Source organism: Anguilla anguilla, chromosome 1 (assembly GCF_013347855.1).
Source record: "Anguilla anguilla isolate fAngAng1 chromosome 1, fAngAng1.pri, whole genome shotgun sequence".
In the NCBI taxonomy this organism is placed as follows: Eukaryota; Metazoa; Chordata; class Actinopteri; order Anguilliformes; family Anguillidae; genus Anguilla; species Anguilla anguilla.
The window spans coordinates 26198899-26220813 of NC_049201.1; the positions used below are offsets into that span (position 1 = coordinate 26198899).

The following is a 21915-nucleotide window of genomic DNA, read 5'->3' on the forward strand; positions in this document are numbered from 1 at the left end:
ACTACAGAAGGAACTAGTGCAACTAAAGAGAAACCACTTCCCCTGACTACAGTGAAACAGCAACTGTGACTACCTGGTCATAGAATGTACATCTGCCTTTTTGCAGTCTTTTTGGTCCAGTGTTGATAGTGCTTGGGGAGGGAGGGAGGGAGGGAGAGAGAGCGAGAGAGAGAGAGAGAGAGAGAATTAGTCTGTATTTATACATGTCTTGTTTCTTCGATGTGGATTTCTGTATGTGAATGTACTGTATAAATGAGACTGTTAGGATGTGTAGTACATATTTTATAAATTTGCACATAGACACAATGTTGTCTTTCAGTGTTTTTGTTTTGTGCTGCCATGGTTTCTCATCAGGGGTGTAATGACTGGGATGTGAAATCAGGAAGTGCTAAATTGGAGATGTCACAGTCCTTTGCAGTCTGGCTATGATCCAGAGCCGCCCACTCACGGCAGAGCGGGATCTCAGTGCTCTAAAATTCTCCTCCCTCTGGTACTCTGTCACCTCCCCACCTCCCACCTCATTAATCAAAACACTTTGGATCGATAGCGACAGCAATGCACAAAAACGAAATAATTCCCCAGTGCAGCGTAACACTGGCATCATGTACTTTAATGTGAGGTACATTTGTACTATCTGTGTGAGAAAAAAATAATAATAATTCCCTTTTAAAATTTGCATATAAAAAAAAAAAAAAAAAAAAAAGTACAAAACCATGCCAAAAGAAGCTCATAGGAACATAGCTTAAGACATATCCAAATTCTTGGGATTCCACTGTATGCTAAAACGCGCATGCGTGCACACACATACACACACGCGCACAAATTTCAGGCTGGAGAAATATCTGTAATTCTCAGTCAGTCTGTCCATTTCCAACATCAGCGAGTGCAGTACAATACTGTTAAAAGGTTGCTTGCCACAAAGCAAGTTTCCCACACCAAAAACAACACGCAGTTTAGACACTGAATGAGGAAATTACCCGTGCATTCACTGATAATATAAAAACAACACAAATCCTATAAAAATATATACTTTATGCATTACACTGTAAAACATACTTTGGTCAAAGGTTCACCAGACAAAGGGGTCGTAAACATGCTCATAAACACATTTCACTAGGAAGACGGAACCAGCCATTCTAACATTTAATTACTGCCATATGACACAACAGCAAAGCTTGTACCTGTCCGTTTCTAAAATGAGATTAGTCCTTTCATCGATCGCTGCTCTTCATAAAAATCAAAAACCGTTGTGCCTATCCATGGAGGCATATTAAAGCTCAATTTTCAGCCAAAGATAAAATTGCTATAAAAAATCTCATCCTGGAGGTCTGTTTAGGTCTCATCTATCAGATACAAAAAATAATAATAATAACTGTAAGGCAACTATATTCATATACACATGTGCCCACCAGGGTACAGCTGTTCTCCACAGCATTACATATCCAGCTAATTAGACAGCATTACTTCATAGCTTGTTGTTTTTTGCCCAGGAAAATTCCATCCGGAGCGAGCAGCTCTGTTGGTCTGTGCCTTTGTACCCCTGGACTTGGACCTGCCTTTAACCTACACCCTTTATGTGGCACATTGCTGGACACTTGTCCCATAATGTGGGACTGGGTTATGGAAAATAAGCTCTCTGCTGATTCCTGTCCCATGCATGTGTACGGTTTCCCTCGCAAAATGGCTTTGCATGGACATCTTGTTTACCCAATCCCAGCCCAGTCTTTTTCCCAGGCAACGGAACAGGCCACCTGGGACCCCGCATCAGACCTTTCACACCCCTTATGGATATTTACGCTGCTTACTCCCCCCCCCCCCCCCACCCCCCCCCCCCCCACCCCTTTTGTCGCATAGCTCACTACGCTGCTTGCTTCCCTACCCTACCCCTGCCCCCAAAATGGTTTTTAATGTCTGCTGTGGAACTTGAGCTTAAGCAAGCAAAGTACTGCCAGAATTAGCCGGAAATAGGAAAGACAGTAACATGATTTTGGGTTTGTTAAAGGCTTCAGTCATATCATTTCACTGCATTTCGACCCTAAAGCAAGTAAAAAAACGACCTGGAGACTGGGTGCTGTCGAGGCCTGCAAGCTAATGGGTTACAAATGCACATTCATTTCTATAATAGCTCGATAACATCTGTATCTTGATGAAAAATAAATTAGAATATTTCTTTCTTGAGATACCTGAATGATACCTGAATTCTCCCTCTTTGGGGGATCCACACCACTTGTTTGAATTGTCACAGGGTAGGTTCGTGTGGACTTTAATAGCCATATCCTGAGTCAATATTAGACTCATCTCTGCCAAGCAGGGACAGATTAGTACATCTGGGTATTCCTTCTGTGTCAGTATAGATTTCCCAGACACTAGTGCACACCAGTTGCTGCAAAGATATTGTCTAATACAAAAAGCATTTGGTCTGGTTTCAAAATTATATTGTGTTGCACTGGCAGAGGACAAAGAACTCTGGGCAGGATTCTTTGTTTGCAATTGACCAAATAATGTAAATGGGTGTTATAAAAGGAGACATTGCTGTGGTGGGAAACTAATAAACTAATATCAAGCTAATATTCTTCAATGACTTCAATTTTTGGGTAAAAAATCTAAAGTGTTTGTAAACTTTGCCTGACAATGTTGTTGACAAATTGAATAAATACAGCAAAAAAGCAGGGTTTGGTCAAAGACATGCAGGATTCCTTTCTGGGGTGACCAGAAACTCCTGTAGCTGCAGCCATCAGGGGAGGCCAGTCCTCCTCTTGTACTCCACTCCTCACTTTAATCCAAATGATACGTTTTACACCCTTTTTTTCCTTCAAAAACTAAAAAAAAGAATACCGAATAAATAAAGCGACAAATCCTACAAGATGGTGGTCCTTTGGTCTGAGACCAGATCTGATTTGTCCCACGGGCGGTCATCCACCTCCTCGTCCTGTCCGTCCGTGCCCTCGCCCCGCCCCTTGTTTGGTGCGACCACGCCCATCTCCTCGGACTCCTGCACCGGCGTGGCCTCGCAGGTCCCGTTCCCGCTGGGCGCGGCGGAGGCGGCGGCGGGGCCGCAGCAGAGCACCCGGTTGCAGGCCTGGCGGGCCCACAGCATCTCGCGCTGGGCAAACTCGCCCACGAAGCAGTAGAGCGCCGGGTCGGCCACACAGTTGAAGCTGGTGAGCATGAGCGAGAAGTGGTAGTAGTTGAAGATGGCCTCGATGAAGGGGCAGGCTCTCTCCAGCACCGTGCGCATCAGCAGGAACAGGTGGTAGGGCGAGAAGCACACCAGGAAGATGACGATGGTGCTGGTCACCAGGTGCTTGATGCGGGTCTTCTGGGCGCTCTGGGTGCCGGTGCTCTTGTTCACCGCCCGCAGGACGCGGAAGTACGAGGCCGAGAGGATGCCCAGCGGGAAGAGGAACCCCACGAAGAAGCGGTAGTAGTTGATGGGGCGCTCCCAGTCCGCCATCGGGTAGTGCTCGAAGCACACCGACTGGTTGGTCCGGTCCGTGCTCAGCTCCTTGCGGTGGAATAAGACCACACCCACCGCCACCTCCTTCAGCCAGATGAAGGCGCTGGCGGCGGTGGCGGCCCGCATGCTGCGGAGCCCGGAGAAGCGGAAGGGGTAGACCACGGCCAGGTAGCGGTCGATGGAGATGCAGCAGAGGAAGCCGATGCTGATGTAGATGTTCTCGTAGAGCAGGAACCCGCAGAGCTTGCAGAGCCACTCCTTGTGTTCCCAGTCATCGCCCTTGAAGATGTACTGCAGCCAGAGGGGCAGGGAGGCCAGGTAGAGCAGGTCGGACACGGTCAGGTTGAGCAGGTAGATGCCCAGCTCGTTCCGCGCCCGCAGCTGCTGCCAGGCGTGGTACAGCGAGTACACGTTGGCGGGGAAGCCGATCAGAAGGACCAGGATGTAGACCCACGAAAACAGGTACTGGTGGATCTCGTGACTGATGGTGCAGTTAATGATTCCCTCCTCTGTCATGTTCTTCATGCCGCCTCTTTTCCCGGGTGCCGCCTCTTCCTCATCTCCCCCCACGCCGCCCTCAAACTCGGAAGGGGGCCACAGCTGCTAGGGCTCTCGGCAGGGGATCCAAGGTCAAGTCAACTAGAAACTGCGCAAAGTTAAAAAGGGAAAACATGTTAGAGCATGTTTTATTTGTGTTTTTTAATCATATTTCTGTACTGGATCATATGGGAAATTTATTTTGGCTGGTAAATTGTGTTTTTCCAGATTCATTCAGCCCTTTAACCCTTTACGGTGTGAGATCGCCAATTTGTGAAAAGAATGTTCTTAAGTGTACATTCTAATGGTGATGTAACAATCGCTACAGGTACTTGAAAGCAATGAAGTTCTAGAACACCAACATTGAATTTTGAAGAAACAGTCCAAAAAGCCAACTCTACAAAGGGTTAAATGTGCGCCAAGTGGTACTGGCAGTACCACTCGGGCAGAGGTGGGCTTGATGCAGAGCTGGGCTGTCTCTCCATGATGTCTGAGACAGTGCAGTTATTCCCCGTGGCTGACAAATATTTCTGCCACCCTTTCTCCAGGAGGAGCAGCTCTTAACTTAACATTTTGAAGAAAAAGAAAAACATTCCAAAAAGCCTAGTCTTCAAAGGGTTAATTACACTGTGACACTGGGGCCTGTTTAATTCAGTATAGCATTAACTTATTTTTATAATCATAATTGTCATTTTATACATATTGTTTATTGAAAATTTCAGTATGTACACACTGTCCTAGATAGACAAGTTGCTTTTTTACTTCTGTTCTTCAGCTCTCCACTGGCATTTGGCAGCATTGACAAAATTCTCAAGCAAAATGCTCATCTTCTTTGCTTATTAATTTTTCATACATCACAGACAAGCTCCAAAATATAAAAATGCTTGAAGAGAAAATCTTGAGGGAAATCAGTTTCAAACACCCTATTATCTCAAACCTTAGCAACAGTCTCCAGGCAGACTGGTCTAGCGTAGATACTGCATCTCCACTGCATAGTGAAAGGTAGTGAAATTTTTCATGGATTTTTAATGCTTCCACAATAAAATTGGACTCCACCAAGTTATCAGTGACACAGACAATAGAAGAAGCCATTGCATAAAGCTACAGTATAATGGTAAGTGCAATAGGCACAGGAGGGAAACTGAGGATACAGTGCTTTAAGTAGTAAATCTGAGGGTGCAGTTTAACCTAGCGTAAAGTATGGGGCATGCAACCCAGAATAAATGCTGAGATTTCATGGTGTACTGAGCCAAATGCAGTTTGAACAGGCCAGTTTTGCGCCTGTGATGGAATACTTATAGTGACTCAGCTAGTCTGACTGCTGCGGGGAACACATTGCACTACACATGATCTACACTGCCAGGAGACAGAAATTATTTAAGGTCTTGTGTACAGGCTGGTACTCCCTCTGCCGAATGCTAGATTTGATTGATTTTCTTGTGTTTCTTCCCTAGCCAACACGTTAGCACGAGGTGCTCTAGAGGAGCAGTAACATGGTGGACCTCAAGCCAGTGGAAAATATTTCCCAACGTAGAAATTGCATCCGGTTGTGAGGACTCAGTCTCTGTTAATGTGAACAAAAGAGTGAGACCATGTCCTCTGGCTCGTCTTCAGCTCTTGTCACAAAATTTTATTTGGAAGGTCTGGTTCAGTTTGCAGTGTCAGCAGAGCTGATAAATGTCATAGGAAGAAGCACACTCAGCTTCAGAAAAATAGTTTATGAATCCCAGAAACACACCTCAATAAAACAATTGGACAGTACTCTGAACTAAATATCATAGCGATTTGGGGGACAGACCAGGCAGATCTTCCATTTGAGCCATTGAGCTCATTTATTAACTCACAAAACAAATGAGGTGTCACTGCATAACCTGTTGCAATAAGGGTTGCCTTCCTCTTCCGGTCAGTTCCGGAACTGGTGACACATGTACGTATCAACATCTCATTGGAAACAACACTAAGTATGCGTAACTGTGGTTATTTATGTAGGATCTGGTTTGGACAGTCTTGCCTTTATTAGCCTGCTAGCTAAAGCATTACACGCCAAGTAGTTAGCTAAAGCAAAGCACTGTCAGCTAAGTAGTAAGATAAAGCAAGTGAACTATATAAAGACCTGTATGGTATCGCTGGCTAAAGCACTGTAAGTTAAGTAGTTAGTTAAGGTAAGTGAACTGTAGAAAGGCCTGTAGCTATGGTAGACCTAGTGCAATGTTCTGCCAGCTTCATCTTTGCACTAGGCCTACCATAGCTACAGGCCTTTCTAATTTAAACTAATTTAATTTGATACGATGCTCTACACTGAGCTATTACGTAGTTAAACATTTACTTCTGCTCTGTGGCTAGCAAAAGGGTTGATGGCCTACATGCTAAACTTCATCAGCTACAGGCCCTAGCCACGTTTGATGCTCAAGCTGAGCAATCAATGGTTGAGACAAATTTCCATTTTTATTTTTTAGACAAGTTTGTTGGAACATTTCTCAAGGGAAGGAGTCTGATCAGTGTGACAGCATGGAGGCCAGAACCTGTGGTCAAACTGTAATCATTAGAGTGTCACAAATTAATCTAACGAACCCTGAGTGAGAAGATTCCTCTCATTCAGAGCACTGGTGTAGACAGAGGTGGGTCAGGGTAGGGCACAGCCACCTAAATAGTATCCTGGCTGAACCACCACACCCCATTGTGAATGCCCGCCTATAGTTCTGGCTTTCCCTAATTCTATGCAGGCCCATTCATTCTCAAATCCGAATCTATTCTTCATTCGCAGTTGGACTATAGCAGCACTAAAAGACGGTGAAGAGGAGGGGAACCACTGTACATTTCAAATGGGACCAATATGCTAGTTGAATGAACTATTCTTAATAATGAACAACGCAATGGAAAAGGTAGAACAAATGCATTATTCAAAGGCATATAGACCTAAAGGCACATATTTATAACAGAAAGATCCAGTAGAATATTAATCCCTGCCCCAGAGCCCAGCTGCTACTGCTGAATAAATTTCTGACCGATTGTTCTACTGAGTGCAGCAGATTGCCATGCAGTCTGAGAACACTTTCAATAACAAAGTGTCTTCCTTCATTTATTTTCCACAATTTGGGAAATACAATTGCAACTCCAAGCTGTCCTTTTTACTGCAATGTCCTCCAGTCAGTTAGGGAGGATGCTTATCAGCAATGTCTATCCTCCAAAACATACAGTCAACCAGTGCCTATTTCTTCTTCGTCTGCGGTGTGTCTGAGCTACATAGTCGGCGTACGCAGACTAAAGGAGCCTCTTTGATCCCATTGAGTCACTAGTGAGCCGTGCGGAAGGGGATTCCCTAATGACCTCCCTGCCTTCATTAGTGTCTTTTAGTACGTAGAATTGACGAATTAAAATTAAAAAAATTAACTAACAGAGTTTATATACTGGAAGTACTTCATGAATTTTGTTGTGTCTGTGTCAACCCACAAGTCTCCTGTTCCATCCTCACAAGGCGCATCACAGCACTTAGAACAGGACCTTCAAAAGCATGCACCAGTCAGAATACAGCCATAGTACTCAACCCTGGTACTTGAATGCCAGTGTAAGTACTATTATGTCATGATTTATATTATCTATTATGCTTTTCTAACAACCCACCCAGGAACTGCAGATGAAAATGAGCCCCAATGGCTGAATATGGCACATTTTATATTATGTTCATAGATGTGCATTTTTCCTTTTAAATAAATAAACATGAAACTTGATAGCGGCGGCTGGTTTCTGTTTTCACCTCAAAATCAGAGATCAATTTTGGCCCAGAAGGTAGGTGAGGGGCATTAAACTGTCACAGTTGATCACTTAAGAGCCGAGTAAAGTAGGGCTTGTTTTTGTGTTACAACTCCCACTGCATTTGCTCACTGCTTGAGCAAGAAAAGCTAAAGGAAAGGGTAAATCCACCGTCTGACAATCTGGTTTTCATGCCACAGGACACGATCCTCAAAGAAGCAAATGAAATATGAACTCTGGCATAGAATCAACAACTTTTCTGCCAAATGCTTTAATTGGCAAAACAAGTGACTGTTTTGGTCTTCCTGACTCAACGAAAGCTGCCAGTACTTCTGAATGGTCATTTGTCATTAGGCAATCGCAGTCCACCTCATCAACTCGACATCAGAAAAAAGATGAAGTAGGATTTTGGACGAGCTAGAAACTGACTTTAATTTAGGAACTGAATTTCAACGAGAATCAAACCGAACTCATAACACTTAGAATAGTAAGAACAAAGGGGGCAAACGTGTTGTACGAGATGCATGCACTAGGTTTAAGAGGACAACTATGATGATGTGGCCACGTTACTAACCTCATTGATATTACACACACCTACACAGACACAGACACACACACACAAAGTAAATGTATATGTAAATGTAAATACACATGGACAAGCATTCACGTGCACACAGAGGCACCAGAGTCAATGAGCTGTGGAGACAGTGGGAGTGAAATGTGTCTCAGGTCTGAAAGGCCTCACTGCAGGTTCTCCTTCTCCAGCTCGTGGAAAAAGCATTTATGGACTCAGCTAGAACTGATGAGATCATACATAATCCTGTCTCAGTAGTGTAATTGTTGTTCTAATGATGAACGTGGAACAAGTGAAGTGAAGAGTTCAAATTTGCATAAAATCTTGTAGAAGCCCATTTATGTACAGGCCAAAGGATTCCTGCTCCTCAGCTCTATTTACTAAACACAATCATTAACAAGAAAAGAGCAAACAAAATATATTCAAAATAATGTGCATCTAGGCTATGCTTAAAGAGAAGCAGCCTCTCAAGCAGTGATAAACTGGCTGCTTTCATTATGTAAAACAGGGCTATTCATACCCATTACTCTTCCTGCTTCTTACTTCAAAGAATGGAACAGAGTGGCTCTTATGCTATATGCTGTATTTATGTGTCTTCTCTGTCCTGTAATACTCACTTTAGTACCAAACCAAAAATCTGAATAAAAGTCAAGCCAGTCAGGTTGAGTCAAAGGCTCATGCATGTTTATCCAAAAAGCCTCTTGCTAAAGACTACTGGCTCATTTTTCTCATCCACAGTTGGGTCTCTGAGGTGCCAAAATCACTAAATGTTAAAAGGTGTTAGTCATGCCCCCACTAAAAACATTATGGCCGATTTCCACACTTTGATGAAAAGCTAGCTGTGATAACCTGCCATGACTGGCCTGAGGAGGACCTGGGCCATTAACCCTTTCTCCCAAAGCATTCACAAAGACAATTTCCACCTGTGTGTACTACTCTTAAATAAAGCCTTACAACTTTGTGGCAACACAGCAGAGAGCTTATGGTTTAAGGGCACATGAGTGCGACCAAGACTATGTATCAAAATTTAGGAAATATGTGAGGAATTTTATCCGTGGTATACACAAAATGTACATAAAAATGCAACAGTACTGTTCATTTCACAAAAGTCACATGAGTGAATGTCAAAATTATTATAGAAATTTCACCCCCAACCTCTTTCCCACCACTGCAAAAAAATAAAACAAAATGTGTAGATAATTAAGGAGAAAATTTGCAAGGGTTTTCCAAGATCTCTCCAAATTGCACACATTGGATAATGTTTTGAACACATAACCTACACCACAAATACAAATTTGCTTAACTCAAAATCACATATTTTGAACAGATAAGAGAAGAGGATCAATACTAACATGTTTTAAGTGTCAATAACTGACAAGACTCAATATTATGTACAATGCTAAAATATGTGCATAAACTGGCAGGACTTATAACTGAAAACTAATATTAGTTCAGGTTGAAAGCGCTTTGCTGTTGCCAATGTTACTGCTGCGAACGTCATTCACCTATTGCCAGAGAATTCTTCCTTTAGAAGCTTTGCAAAAGAGAGTGAGACGGTCTGTACCTATGGCAGTGGTGGCGACCGATTATAGCTTGCATCTGCATGTGTGTTATTCACATTCCCAACATGTTAATCAATGGGAAATCATCTGATGGGAAATTGTAAACTAAAAGCAGTTTCAGTGCATCTTCATCAGGTTCATTTTGGTAAACATACAATGAAAGATGCAACAAGGAAAACATTACTATTAAACAGTTGGAAACAAGAATTAGCTGGTTAGCAATGAGCAAATTACCATAACACAACAGCCTATCTATTGACTGAGGAACAAGTCTAGGATGGAAAACCATCCGTTCAGTCAATGTGGAATCATTTCCATGCTTTATAGAGTGTGAAGGTATTTTTCATCATAGCTTACAACTCTCAGCTGCCTACTTATTGTGCACAATGTCCAAGCATGAGAATTATATACATCAGATTTAATTGTTGTCATTAAAAACAGCTATTACTTACAGAATTCACTTCTGGCACTTAAGCACATCTGTATAAGCAAAACCGGATGGTACCACAACAGATTAATCTTTGAGAAGGGCCATCAGTACAATGGAGCGTAGCTACTGGAGCTCGTGCCTTCAGTGCTAGAGAAAAGAAAGGTTCATTTAAATTATTGTGGTTTTTATGGCTTCTATCGTGTTTCAACTAAAAAACAGCACAGGCGAATCAGACCTTGAATAATCCGCACATGCATATCATGTCAGAATGTAACCATGGTGTTAGCACCATAAACTGATATGGCTCACATTTGAAAATATCCAGGCAGCAGGTTTAAAAAAATCACACTTGTTAAAAACCCAGTAAAATAAATTGGATTCCAACTGCAGAGTAAAATGTAGCACACCACTGAATCTGTTATTTCCTTTTTTGACAGTTGACCTATTTTTTTTTTTTTTTTTGGCTTACATTTTTGTTTTTGGCTCAGCTACAAATCATGACACTTAACCACATGCCTGCTACATGGTCAGCAGTGACTGTATGCAACAGAAGTGCTGGCATGCTTGCAAACCAGGGTGGTTGGGCCAAATCCAACACTGGCACAAATCCTCAACACAGACAAAACTTCCAAGTACTTAGTTCACTCCACCATCTCGCCTTCATGACGAAAGTCCTACACTCAAACTGATACCACGTAGGCACCTATCCTGTTTTCAAAGAACTCCTCTTGTTCCGAGACCACTGTTATGTATTGTTCATGTTATACAAATACAGTTCACCTTCATATAAACTGCCTCTGTCCTTTAAGAATGAGTGGTCAGTGGATACTGGATGCATTTTAACAGAAAAAAACCCACCTGGCCAGTTCTCCTCTTGAAAGGTGACCTCTCCAGGAGTGGGCTAAATAATTTTAAAAAATGAATTAACTGAAACATACAGTTAAATTTGTACCACCAGATTACTTAATCTTATATTTCCACATGTGCTGTATATGAACATTTATAATAGCTACAGATACGCAGTATTTGAATATTTCATCCAAAATGTCAAAATTACATTAGGAGTACAGTACATTAGGCGGGTCGGCACAAAAATTATGAACTACTGGAGAAAAGTGTACACCATCAATGGACACGCCACCACTACTGACTGCCACCAAGTTTAAGTGATTCTGCTGCTAAGGTACGTTCACATGAGCTGTAGCTTAAATGGCTAATGGTTTTTTACGGGTGGTGCGCGACAACAATTTGTTGCATCTTGACCGTGCGGTAGATAGTCACTATTCTGAAATAAATTCTACCCCGAAAGGTTGTAATAAGGTGTATGTCCACTGCGTTAACACCAGAAACATATCAAGGAAAAATGGTTGATTTGCAGAACTTAAATAGCCATAAAAATATTTGCTGTGCGACATGTAATAATCCGTCAATCTGTGCACATTTGCGCTGTATTTAAATTTCGTGAAAAATTTAATTTGAGATTGTCCTGAATATTTCAGCCCACGACGTTGCGATGCTTGCACGTCAGAGATGTTACCTTATCTTCGGGGGGTCATAATACGTCGGACCTGGTACCTCACGAATCATTTGTTCGCATTGCACACGAACTATAAAAAGACGAGATGGATTCAAGCCCTTACAATAGAAGCTTCGTGATGTCCTGTGTTGAATAGCACGATATCTGAGCATAGCTTTGGTGTTGTCTGCCCTGACAATGGCTGGGCTTCCACTACCCATCTTAGACGAAGGCTGTGGTATCGATCGGTGGGGAGCGACAAAATCTACTGATTAAAGAGGCTGACATGGAACACATTTGCAAGAAAATTGCACAGAACGGCTGCTGGGAGTAGATCCAAGTATATAAGGCGAAGGAAACGAGATATTGCGCTGTCCACAGAAACTCTCAGTCAGGTCTTCCAAAATTAATTGACGCTGTATGATCATTTTGTTGTACAAGCAAATCGATACTTTAAAAACCCACGTTTAGTTCCACGACTATTGTCTTTAAACGGACTTCAAAGTCCCGGAAATTTTGCCCATCATCTTGTTGTCTCTATACATAACTGTATTCCTCCAGCAGGGTGATTAAGTTTAATAAATAAATATTTATCAGTCAATGAATACATTGCGCAAATACAACTGCTAACTGAAGTCAATGCTACAGCACTCACTTTGGAAGTAAAGGCATTGATTGTCCAAACTGATTAGCATCTGCATATCAGTCTTGCTTAAAATAATATTGGATACCATTATTCCAGAGCTAAAATCCATCTCAGACATATTATGGTCCTGGAAGAGGACAGGGCACGGTAAACTGATCATTCAAACAAGAGCTTACATATAATTTAGGAACGGCAATTTTGGTTGCTATAAGAATCTGCACAAACAGTGGTTTGGAGGCATTGGTCAAAAAGTCATAGGTTTTACACCATGCCAGCTTAACATATTTAAAGTGAAACTTTATTTTTGTGAAGCACATTCTTCAACGGGCTCAAATGTTCAACAAACTAACATTTAGAGGAGTAAATCTGCATGGAAGAATGTACCCACGCGCAGGCTTAGCATATTCCCAAATGCAAAGGATCCTCTCAGTTCCTGTGCAGGGGAGGAATGAAATTTAACAATTACAAGGTTCACACATAAACATCCAACCCACATCAATGTCGTAACAACCAAAGGCATTAACCTCATCTGACTAGGACTATCTGAAATGGGCCATGCCCTTTTGACTTAGTCATGTCAATGTCTTAACATGAAAAGGATGGACGAATGAGAGTTGTCATTAAATATAATTTAAAGATAGTAAATTATAGATTTAATCCCCTTGTGAATATCCCCTTGTGGTCTTTTAAAAACTATTTTGGCAAAACTGAATCCTTCGAATGATTTTCCAATATTGAGTTTACCCCAAGTCCATTTTTTTTTTTTTGCATAAGCTTCCCTGATTATAAATTTTTTCAAGCATAATAAAATTTACAAAAAAAAAAAAGAAGAAGAAAGAAATAAATTATAATCAGGGAAGCTTATGCTAAATTATGAACAAATCAACATCTTGTGCAAAAACAAATTCCATTTTCTTGGAATGCATGCAATATGACCCCTAAGAATTGTCTCCAGGATGAGGGTTGGGGAGCACTTTTGTATATGAAGGCTCCTTTGAGACACCTGCTTACTATATGGTGCAATGTTATATCGTTTACTATAACTTATACTCAGGTACAATATAATTACTCCGATGTGTATTTTCAGAGGACGAACGTTTGCTGATGACAAATGTGTATTTGATAAACCTTTTGGGGGGTTAATTTGACTAGACAAAATATTATTATGAAAGCTGTCATGTCATGGTCATGATTACATGCATTATTATTTCCTAGCTCTATAAATGAGAGATTTTTAAAAGACCTTCGGCTGTACAAATATCGTCACTCACAGGTTGTAGGCTAAGTAAATAGCAACTTCAGACGTATGGTTCCAGTGACTGGTCCATGCTAACAACTCACAATGTGATATATACTGTCCATTTACACACTGAATGTGTACTGAATCCAGTATTTCGTCAAAAGTGACGAAAACTGGATACACGGACATCAAAATAACTGGCAATAGTTCTCATGTAGACCACAATGCTTAGAAAGACATGCAAAATTGTGGAATTACACAATTATGCTAGGTGAGGCTGCATTACATATGTCAATCGCCTACAGAAGACAAGTCTGTTGATTTAAAAGTTTCGAATCATTATTATTTCACTATGTGATCAGATATAATAAATATGCGGAAAAAAACTATCGATGAAACAGTAGTGTTTCTCCAAAATATATTTATCATATCCCGAAGAAAAATCAGCGGTCCTCCAGCAATTGGATTACTTGCTTGACATATTATCATTTTCTTCGTACCACCTATTCCTGTGATTCACAGCGACAGCGGTCCATTTCGAAGTCAAAAACCACTAGCGGTGGAAGATCTAGTCGGTGTCAGTTTAATCACAAGTGCTATAAACCAATGCGCATTCCACCAACTGACCATGGCCACCGGCGAAATTGCCCGGCGGAGCTGACTGCAGTGTTCCGTGTCCACAACAGGGCGCTACGAAGGAAGAACTAACCGACTGGGACACTCAATGAAAAGTAACCGTTTTTGTAATAGTCATATTAGTGTTAGTATTGGGCTATATGGATAAATTCGCGGGATCGTCACTTTATGATGCGATGTCTAACAAGCTTTCTGACAAACATGTAAACAGTTCTGAAGCAGACTTCATACGCGGTAAGCAATCTACAGTAGCCTACATTGGCACATTTAATTTAGCCGCATTCATAGTTGGCAGAAAATTCTTGGCATACCAAGGTCCTCCGACCAAAAGAACCAGCAGGATAACTGGCAACCAGGCCAATCTCAAAATCTACAGGCGTATGTGCAGTAAACAATCGTATTTGCGTAAATATCTTCTACCCAATCAAAACACCTCATAAAAAACCGTTACGAGACTAATGACCTGGGACAACACTAAACGAGTCGAAATGTTGTCTGAGGTTGATCGAGAAACATTGGAGTGAAATTTTAATATGTCATGAGATGAGAATACAACAGATGTAACAATCGTCGTTTGCCTAGAGCAACCGAGCAGGGAGGAAGCAATAAAACACGAATAATAAACGCGCCGTTACAACTGGAGGAAGAAAACATTTTTTATCTACAAGGACGTTACCTAAAGTATTTATATTGTGACTGCAAAGCTTAGTAAGCAACACAACATATTTAGCATAAATGTGAACGGAAACACTGAACGCGTACAACAGCAAGAAGCACGTGTCAGTCTTGGAGACTGTAAATATCAGACAAGGAGTATGACAGGTTTCACGATTTTTAAGTCATTCCCTACCTTTATCCACCTCCCGGGCACAGTGCATCGGCCAGTCAGTTGGGTATCTGATGTCAGTATCCGACAGCTATGCAGTCCCTCTAATCAGGAGTTGCCGTCTCCTCTAACCAGGAAGCGCACAAACGCGGAGCGTAGGAGACCCCAGATTACGTGTCACAACTATTGGGCGGGTACAGCGCTTCAAAGTTTCCTATTTTTCCTGTTCTTAGTCTTGGCCCCCCTACTCAACAAGTGAGTTCCGAGAAACGCTTCAAGGTGAGAAACGGACATGCAAATTTAGTTACAGAAGATTAATCCTCTATAATAACTTACTACACATCAGTCACACATTGGCGCAGCTACAAATTAAATGGGAAATATTTATCTTCAACATATGCTTACATATACAATCTTCGTTAAAAAAAAAACGAACATTGTTTAGTCATTGTAAAAGTTATATGCATGAGGGTAAAACTGATCACAAGCAGGTCATTTTTGTTACCAAATGTGTATCATATCACGTATCCGACTACAAGACAACGACACAGAGGACATTTCGAACATCTTTATTACAAAGGTTGCAGTAGTTTCAAAAACAAAAAGAAAACGACAAAAAGAACAAACGCGCCGCCCTTCTAAATCAACTACAGCAAAGATTCCATTGATAGAAAAGGTACAATCATTTTACAATTTACGAGGCTTCGTGGGAAATTGTAATATTCACAGAGAGCATAGTATTTAGTGTTAAAAAATCATTTTAAAATGCTGATTTCAAAATTGTACTGCTCCAAATCATACAGTAGTTCTGCACAGTCGGAAATCTCCATAATTTCATTTGCAAGCTCAGCACTGAAACAGTTAAAAAGAGAGACTGATAGGGAGTTCCTCTTATTGATCTAGCATCGACATATGCAGATGTGCCGGTCCCCTATAAACACATTTTTCTGCTTTCTGAAGTTTGTAAACGTCATGGTGATAGATGCGTTTGTGTCTTGTGATTATTCTGGGACATAGTTTGACGTACTCTCGGGAGATGGCTGACGTAGAGAATTGGGGCAGATCGATATCTTTCGAGTGCCTTCTTTTGATATCGAAAAACCACAAACAGTCCCCGGAGACCGCGGGGGAAGGGTTTTCTTCTGGAGATTGTGTCTGATGTTTTGTCTATGGAAGACATCGAATCGCATTTTCTTTTGAATCACCTTTCTACACAGGGTCTGTCTACTTAAGATGCAAACACTGCGAACGATGCTTTCGCAACACAGGATTCTAGGCCATATGGACATTACTTTGAGCAGGGCCATTGCTCTTGTACATTCAAACTGTTTATTAACTGTTTAAAATGTTTATTAATTTTTTTTAGATGTCAAGCAATTACTTAAAATTATGGTTTTGCATCTGCTAAGTAATTCAACAGGGCATTGTACATCCATTTGAGAAATACAATGCAGGAGTATTATTTGCAGATAAGCTATCACGCACAATGCAACATGCGGGAGGCTCAGGTTTGCATCTGCTAAGAAATTCAACAGGGCATTGCACACCCATTTGAGTGATTCAATGCAAGCGTATCATTTGCAGATAAGCTACCACGTACAATGCGAGGCAAGTGGCTCAGAATTGGCTCAGCCACAGCTACCCATTACTCCCACGCTGTTTTGAGCTTCACTTTGTGAGGCCAGCTCAATGCAAGAGAAACACCAATTTCAGTGCAATTTTCAAATATAATTGTGTGGACCAGAACAATAAATACTTTTTTTTTCTTCACCGGGGGCTTGGGGCCTATGTGAATCATGTTGCAAGTGAAACAAAAAATGAAAATAAAAAAATTAAAAGAAAGGAAAATAAACAAAAAAGCCACACACAACATAAATATTGGCTAAACGAAAAAAACGCACTCGTGTTCAAACTCGGTTTCTACTTCATTACATACTTAGTGCTTTGAAAATGCATTCAAAAACCTCTGTATTTACATGATAGCTTAAACAGATCCTTCTGTACAACATTCAACACGGCTCGCACTGACAGGAAAAGCGGAAGGAGGCGGAGGCCATAGTGCTAGGGGAAGGGTGACCGGGAGCCTGACCGTTTTTAAAAAAAAACAGGAACACGTCTTTCCGTTGGCGCCAATTACAGGCTCCGTCAAAAGATTCTTTTGAAACGAGTCCGATGTTTGACAAACAGAGGTTGCCCGCAAAGCACAAGAAAAGCTCAGTCGAGAAAGAAAAGATCGTTCCAGAAAGACGAGAGCATTTCCAGTAATCCCACGCAAGGGGTGGCCGAAAAGATGGGACGACCACTGTCCTCCGCTTCCCGCAACGGAGGCTGTAATTACCGCGCAAGGATGGGAGTGGCACTTCTTCCGTTTTCCCAAACTTTTTTGTTTTTCTGATTCAGAATAGAACTTGGCCAGAAGAACGCCGCTGCAGGCAAGGAGCTGAAAATCAAGAGCTATAAGCAGAGACCAGCGCGATAATACTTTCCAGTCTGTTTTGTCAGTGTTCTTCTCTCCGTTTTGCCCTTTTTCCCGACCGGTCATTTCTAAACTGACGCATCTCAGGTCAGTCCGGCGACCGCGTTTAAGATAAGCCAATCAGCTCAGTTGCCACGAAGACATGAGTCAAAGCTTTGTATTAAAGGTGCGGAAAGACCGTATAAGGTGATACGACCTTGCTGAATCCTGGAAAAAGAGGTCAAAGTGAGGGACCGGCTGCATCTACATACGCTAAACCGCGGCAATTTCCTGCAGGTAAAGCGCTTCCTGTCGGCGGCTATGAGGTCTTTCAGTCTGTGCTCTTTGGGTGTAGCGTAATGAAGTTTACATACAAACTGAATGTCCCCCCCCCTTCTCCCCCCTTGGACAAGGAGGGTGACCTAGAGCACAGTGCTAAGAGCAGGACTTGCTGCAGATGCAGTGAGAATAGGGCGAGCCTCCTCTACACACAGCCGTACTCGTACCACACTGTCTGAGGGTCGTTGTTGGGGTCCGGGGAGGCTGGGGTGCTTTTTGGGTGCTCCTCCATGCTGCAGTTGCCCCCACCCCCTCCACCCCCCTCCCACTTCTTGGCGAGGGGCGATTCGGCCGGCGGGGCCTCCGGGGTTTCCTCCCTGTCGTCCTGACGCAGGGCCGGCACCGCCCGCACGGGCGTCACCATGGCGACCTCCCCGCGGTGGTGGAGGGGCGTCCCCGTGCGCCGGACCCCGTAGCGGTCCCGGGGGGTGGGGGTGGGGCTGGAGGAGAGGGACAGGGAGGACGAGTGGTGCTGGGGCGGGGGGAGGAGGTGCTCGTCCTTCGGCGGGACCAGGGACAGGCGGCCGTGGCCCGAATCTCCGGGCTGGAGGGGGTGCAGGGACCCGGCCAGGATGGCGGACTGCGGCCTCTCCCGGGGCCCGGCCCCCGCCCTCCTGGCGACGCCCGCGTCCTCCCGCCCCTCGTCCCCCCCGGGCCGCGCCCCGCCGCCGCCCCCCTCCTGCCGGTAGCTGTCGGGCCCGTTGGAGCGCAGGAGGTCGGCCGAGGCCAGGCTGAAGGTTCGGCTGAGGCCGCCCTTCGTCCCCCTCAGGGGGCCCCCGCTGTGGTGCTGCGGAAGGGCCCGCCCCCCGCTGGCCGGCCGGTTGGGCAGCGTCTGCGAGTGGCAGGGGGGAGTGGCCGCCTCGGGTTGGCGGACGCTGGGCTTGACGGTCTGCCCCGGTTTGAGGGCTCGGGGGTCCCCGGGGGGCGTGGCCTTCACGGTGGGAGTGACGTAACTGGTGGGCGTCTTGGCCCCGTCCCTCAGAGGGGTGGGGCGTCCAGTGCTGGGCCACTCCCCGACCTTGCTGAAGTAGTCGGTCATCAGATCTTCGCGGCTGCCTGTTTGCACCTGGAGGAGGTAGACATGGAAGGAAAGGTCACATAATTACATTACATTGCATTGCAATTACATCACAGTCACTTAGCAGATGCTCTAATCCACTGTGACATACAGTAGTGAAAACCATCAGTGCTGCTCTCAGAATACTAAAATGCGGTATCATCAGAAGAAGGCACAGAGGCTCATTTATAATCACTAAGCGTAATACTATTCTAACAAAAGGACCAGCGACTAGACCAATGACATGTTTCTTCGCAACTATACCTAAAACTTAAATGTAAGAAAGAATATCTGGAGGGGGTCGAGGAGCCATGGTGCAATCTGAAGCCGTGAGTCTTCAGTCCGTGTTGGAAGATGGACAGGGTTTCTCCTGTCCTGACTGCAGTAGGTAGCTCATTCCACCCCTGGGGGTTACACCTAAGATACCCAGATACCCAGAGGTACCACAACAAAGGGGTCTGATAGTCTTTTAAAAATATAATGGAGCTGTACCTTTAGCTGCCTGATAGGCTAACACCAATGCGTCTGAATGTTTTGTGACGATGTAGAGTTTGGTTGAAAACCATAATTACTCAAGTTACCCTCACCCTCATTGAGAATTATTGTCAGTTTCTTCAAGTGACTATTTTGCATGGCAGATGGAAGATATCAATGTGAAGCTTGCTATAGGGGAACAAGGGGTTCACACAGTTTAAAAAAGGAACCCAATTTGGTATTTCAGTCACATTCCAGCCGGCACTGGTTTTTGTAAAGTTGCAACCTCTCTTATCAACATACTGGCTTACAGGGCGTGTCCTTTCACCATCTGTAATGAATCGGGGGGAAGTTCATTTCAAGCGACCGGTTCACACGAAGATAGCGGACATCGCTCTGGCGTTTCTGCTACACCGAAATCAAATGCCATTACGGAACGTACGGACAAAGCGCGACAAGGCAGTGATGGCGACGAACGGCTCGGCGCGCACGTGACGAACGAAGATTCATCGCCGGAGAAGAAATTTGTCTGGCGCTCCGGTGGGTCACGAGACCGGGCGAAACCCAATTACCTCGAAAAAACCCGCAATTAGAACACTCTCGCACTTGTGCAGAGGCTACGAACAGACGGATCCAATGTCCTGAGCGAAACTAATTCGACCAATAAAATACGGAAAAAAATTATATAATCAGATTTTCACCGTCACGCACCGCTTCTTCCAAAAAGCGCATGGGTCTGCATCCAAAAATAGCCCCCCTGAATATAATTGATCGTACTTGAAAGTTTTAGGTTTTTCATATATGATCTTGGCCCTTTTAAGGTACGAATGGTCTTTTTCCATTTGAAGTATATGGACTGGATTTCATTTGAAAAAATGTGTGTGGAAACATTTGTGAAAAGGTGTGGAGAGGCCGCGACCGTTATCGCAGTGTTAAGTATCAGCCTGCGCGGTCATATCAAATGCGCCTTATATTAACTTCTAGCGTTCAGTATAACAGCTCCACTAACGGAACAGTCAGGCAGGACGGGAAACTTGTTCTGGTGGGTGCAGGTCATTCTTAATAATCTCAGTTTCTGTCGGGACTTGTTGGAAGCCCACGAGGCGCGTGGTCTGTGTGCGATCGTCTCCCTCGCTGGACGGTAGCGCGCTGCTTGATTGATTTTCCCACAGCTGCATTTCCCCCGGAAACTCCCCCCCCCAGGAATGCAGGCGCAAGGCCGACGTGTCCGACACGCCCAGGTTCTGACACGGCGCTCCGGGCCAGGGGGGGTAATGTGATTCAGAGCATTCTTCACGTTTTGTCCATTAAATAATGGAGGGTAGATGCATATTGCACAAGATGTTGCCAGGGTGACCGGAACATAGGGAGGCACCCCCCTCAGGACACACAGGAGAAAGGGGGGGGGGGGGTGGGGGGGACCTCCATTTACGATTGGCTGTGTTCCTCCAGTGGGACATGGGTTGAATACCAAAACCACACGTGTGGCCCACCCCCCACCTCTACTGGCCTCTTCCATCTGACCCATTCGGCCAGATGACACGAGTGAGCACCCACATCCACACACAGGGCTTGACACAAATGGGATAAGACTAGCGGAGTGTAACAATTTTATTAGTAACAATACAGTGAATCTTTTCAGATACAAAGCTAAAAATGATGATGGGGGAAAAAGTGGAAATATATTCTTAAAAAAACAAGCCCCTTTTCTGTAACAGACCATAAGACAGACAGAACTTTAATGTACTGAGATGTTTTCATCATAACTGAAATGTCTAATAAATGAATTAAATCATGAATAAATAACATCACTGACATTTTAGTTGCGGGACTGCAGTAAACTACAAAATGTTTAAGACATGCATGACACCTTTTAAAAGCTCTAAATTACTGTAGTTTCAATAATACTGCGGCACATAAGGCACGTTATCTATATTCCATCGCTCTGAGATCATATGACAGCAATTAGCTGTGCCCCTAAGAGCACAAAACATTCAAATCTGAGTTCAATACATACTGTAAAATGACCCAGGGTTTCCGCCGGGCCTAAGCATCGGGGAATTAAGAAAAAAAAAATTGAAATGTATTTTTAATATGTTATTTAAACTACAGTTACAGTGGGGCGGCTCGGTTGGAAAGCTCCCCAGCGACATCTGTTGGTTTAAACGTGGACGCACTATAGGAAAACAGCAGGTCTGAGATCAGTGTTCTTTACTCTCAATGTGCGTAGTGACGTTCAACACTTGACGCTTCCAACTATCACAAGCTAACGTTACCTAGCAAGCCACCACTTCTTATTTAGAAGGCTAATTAACCTCGTTACGAGCTGCGTTATCACTTCATCTCGTCAGTAAGTACATTCATTTTATATTAACTTAAGCAGTGTGTAGGTAACGTTAAACTAATAGCATTAGTG

At 43.5% G+C, this 21915-nt stretch overlaps 2 protein-coding genes across 3 annotated transcripts in view; both read right to left on the bottom strand.

Annotated features, from left to right (window-relative positions):
• Nucleotides 1-1847: 1847 nt before the first annotated feature.
• On the bottom strand, nt 1848-15408 carry LOC118225397 (ovarian cancer G-protein coupled receptor 1). 2 transcript variants are annotated; one of them, XM_035413738.1, is made up of 3 exons: nt 15199-15408; nt 11169-11211; nt 1848-4103 (listed from the first exon to the last, which is right to left on the bottom strand). In XM_035413738.1, exon 3 carries the CDS (start codon nt 3980-3982, stop codon nt 2858-2860), a length of 1125 nt encoding a protein of 374 aa, XP_035269629.1. In that variant the 5' UTR covers nt 3983-4103; nt 11169-11211; nt 15199-15408; the 3' UTR covers nt 1848-2857. The 2 variants fall into 2 exon arrangements, with proteins under 2 accessions (XP_035269629.1, XP_035269618.1); XM_035413727.1 differs by lacking the exon at nt 11169-11211.
• A 319-nt stretch (nt 15409-15727) lies between these two features.
• The window catches only part of ccdc88c (coiled-coil domain containing 88C), a 76549-nt gene continuing 70361 nt past the window's right edge, over nt 15728-21915 (bottom strand). The window contains exon 30 of the mRNA XM_035413713.1: nt 15728-19034. Within this exon, the coding sequence (XP_035269604.1) occupies nt 18114-19034 (921 nt within the window). The 3' untranslated portion in view covers nt 15728-18113. The remainder of the gene's footprint in view (nt 19035-21915) is intronic.

Bases quoted from the DNA above. Each gene is read 5' to 3' on its own strand.
- LOC118225397 (XM_035413727.1), bottom strand. From the start codon at position 3,982: ATGAAGAACATGACAGAGGAGGGAATCATTAACTGCACCATCAGTCAC.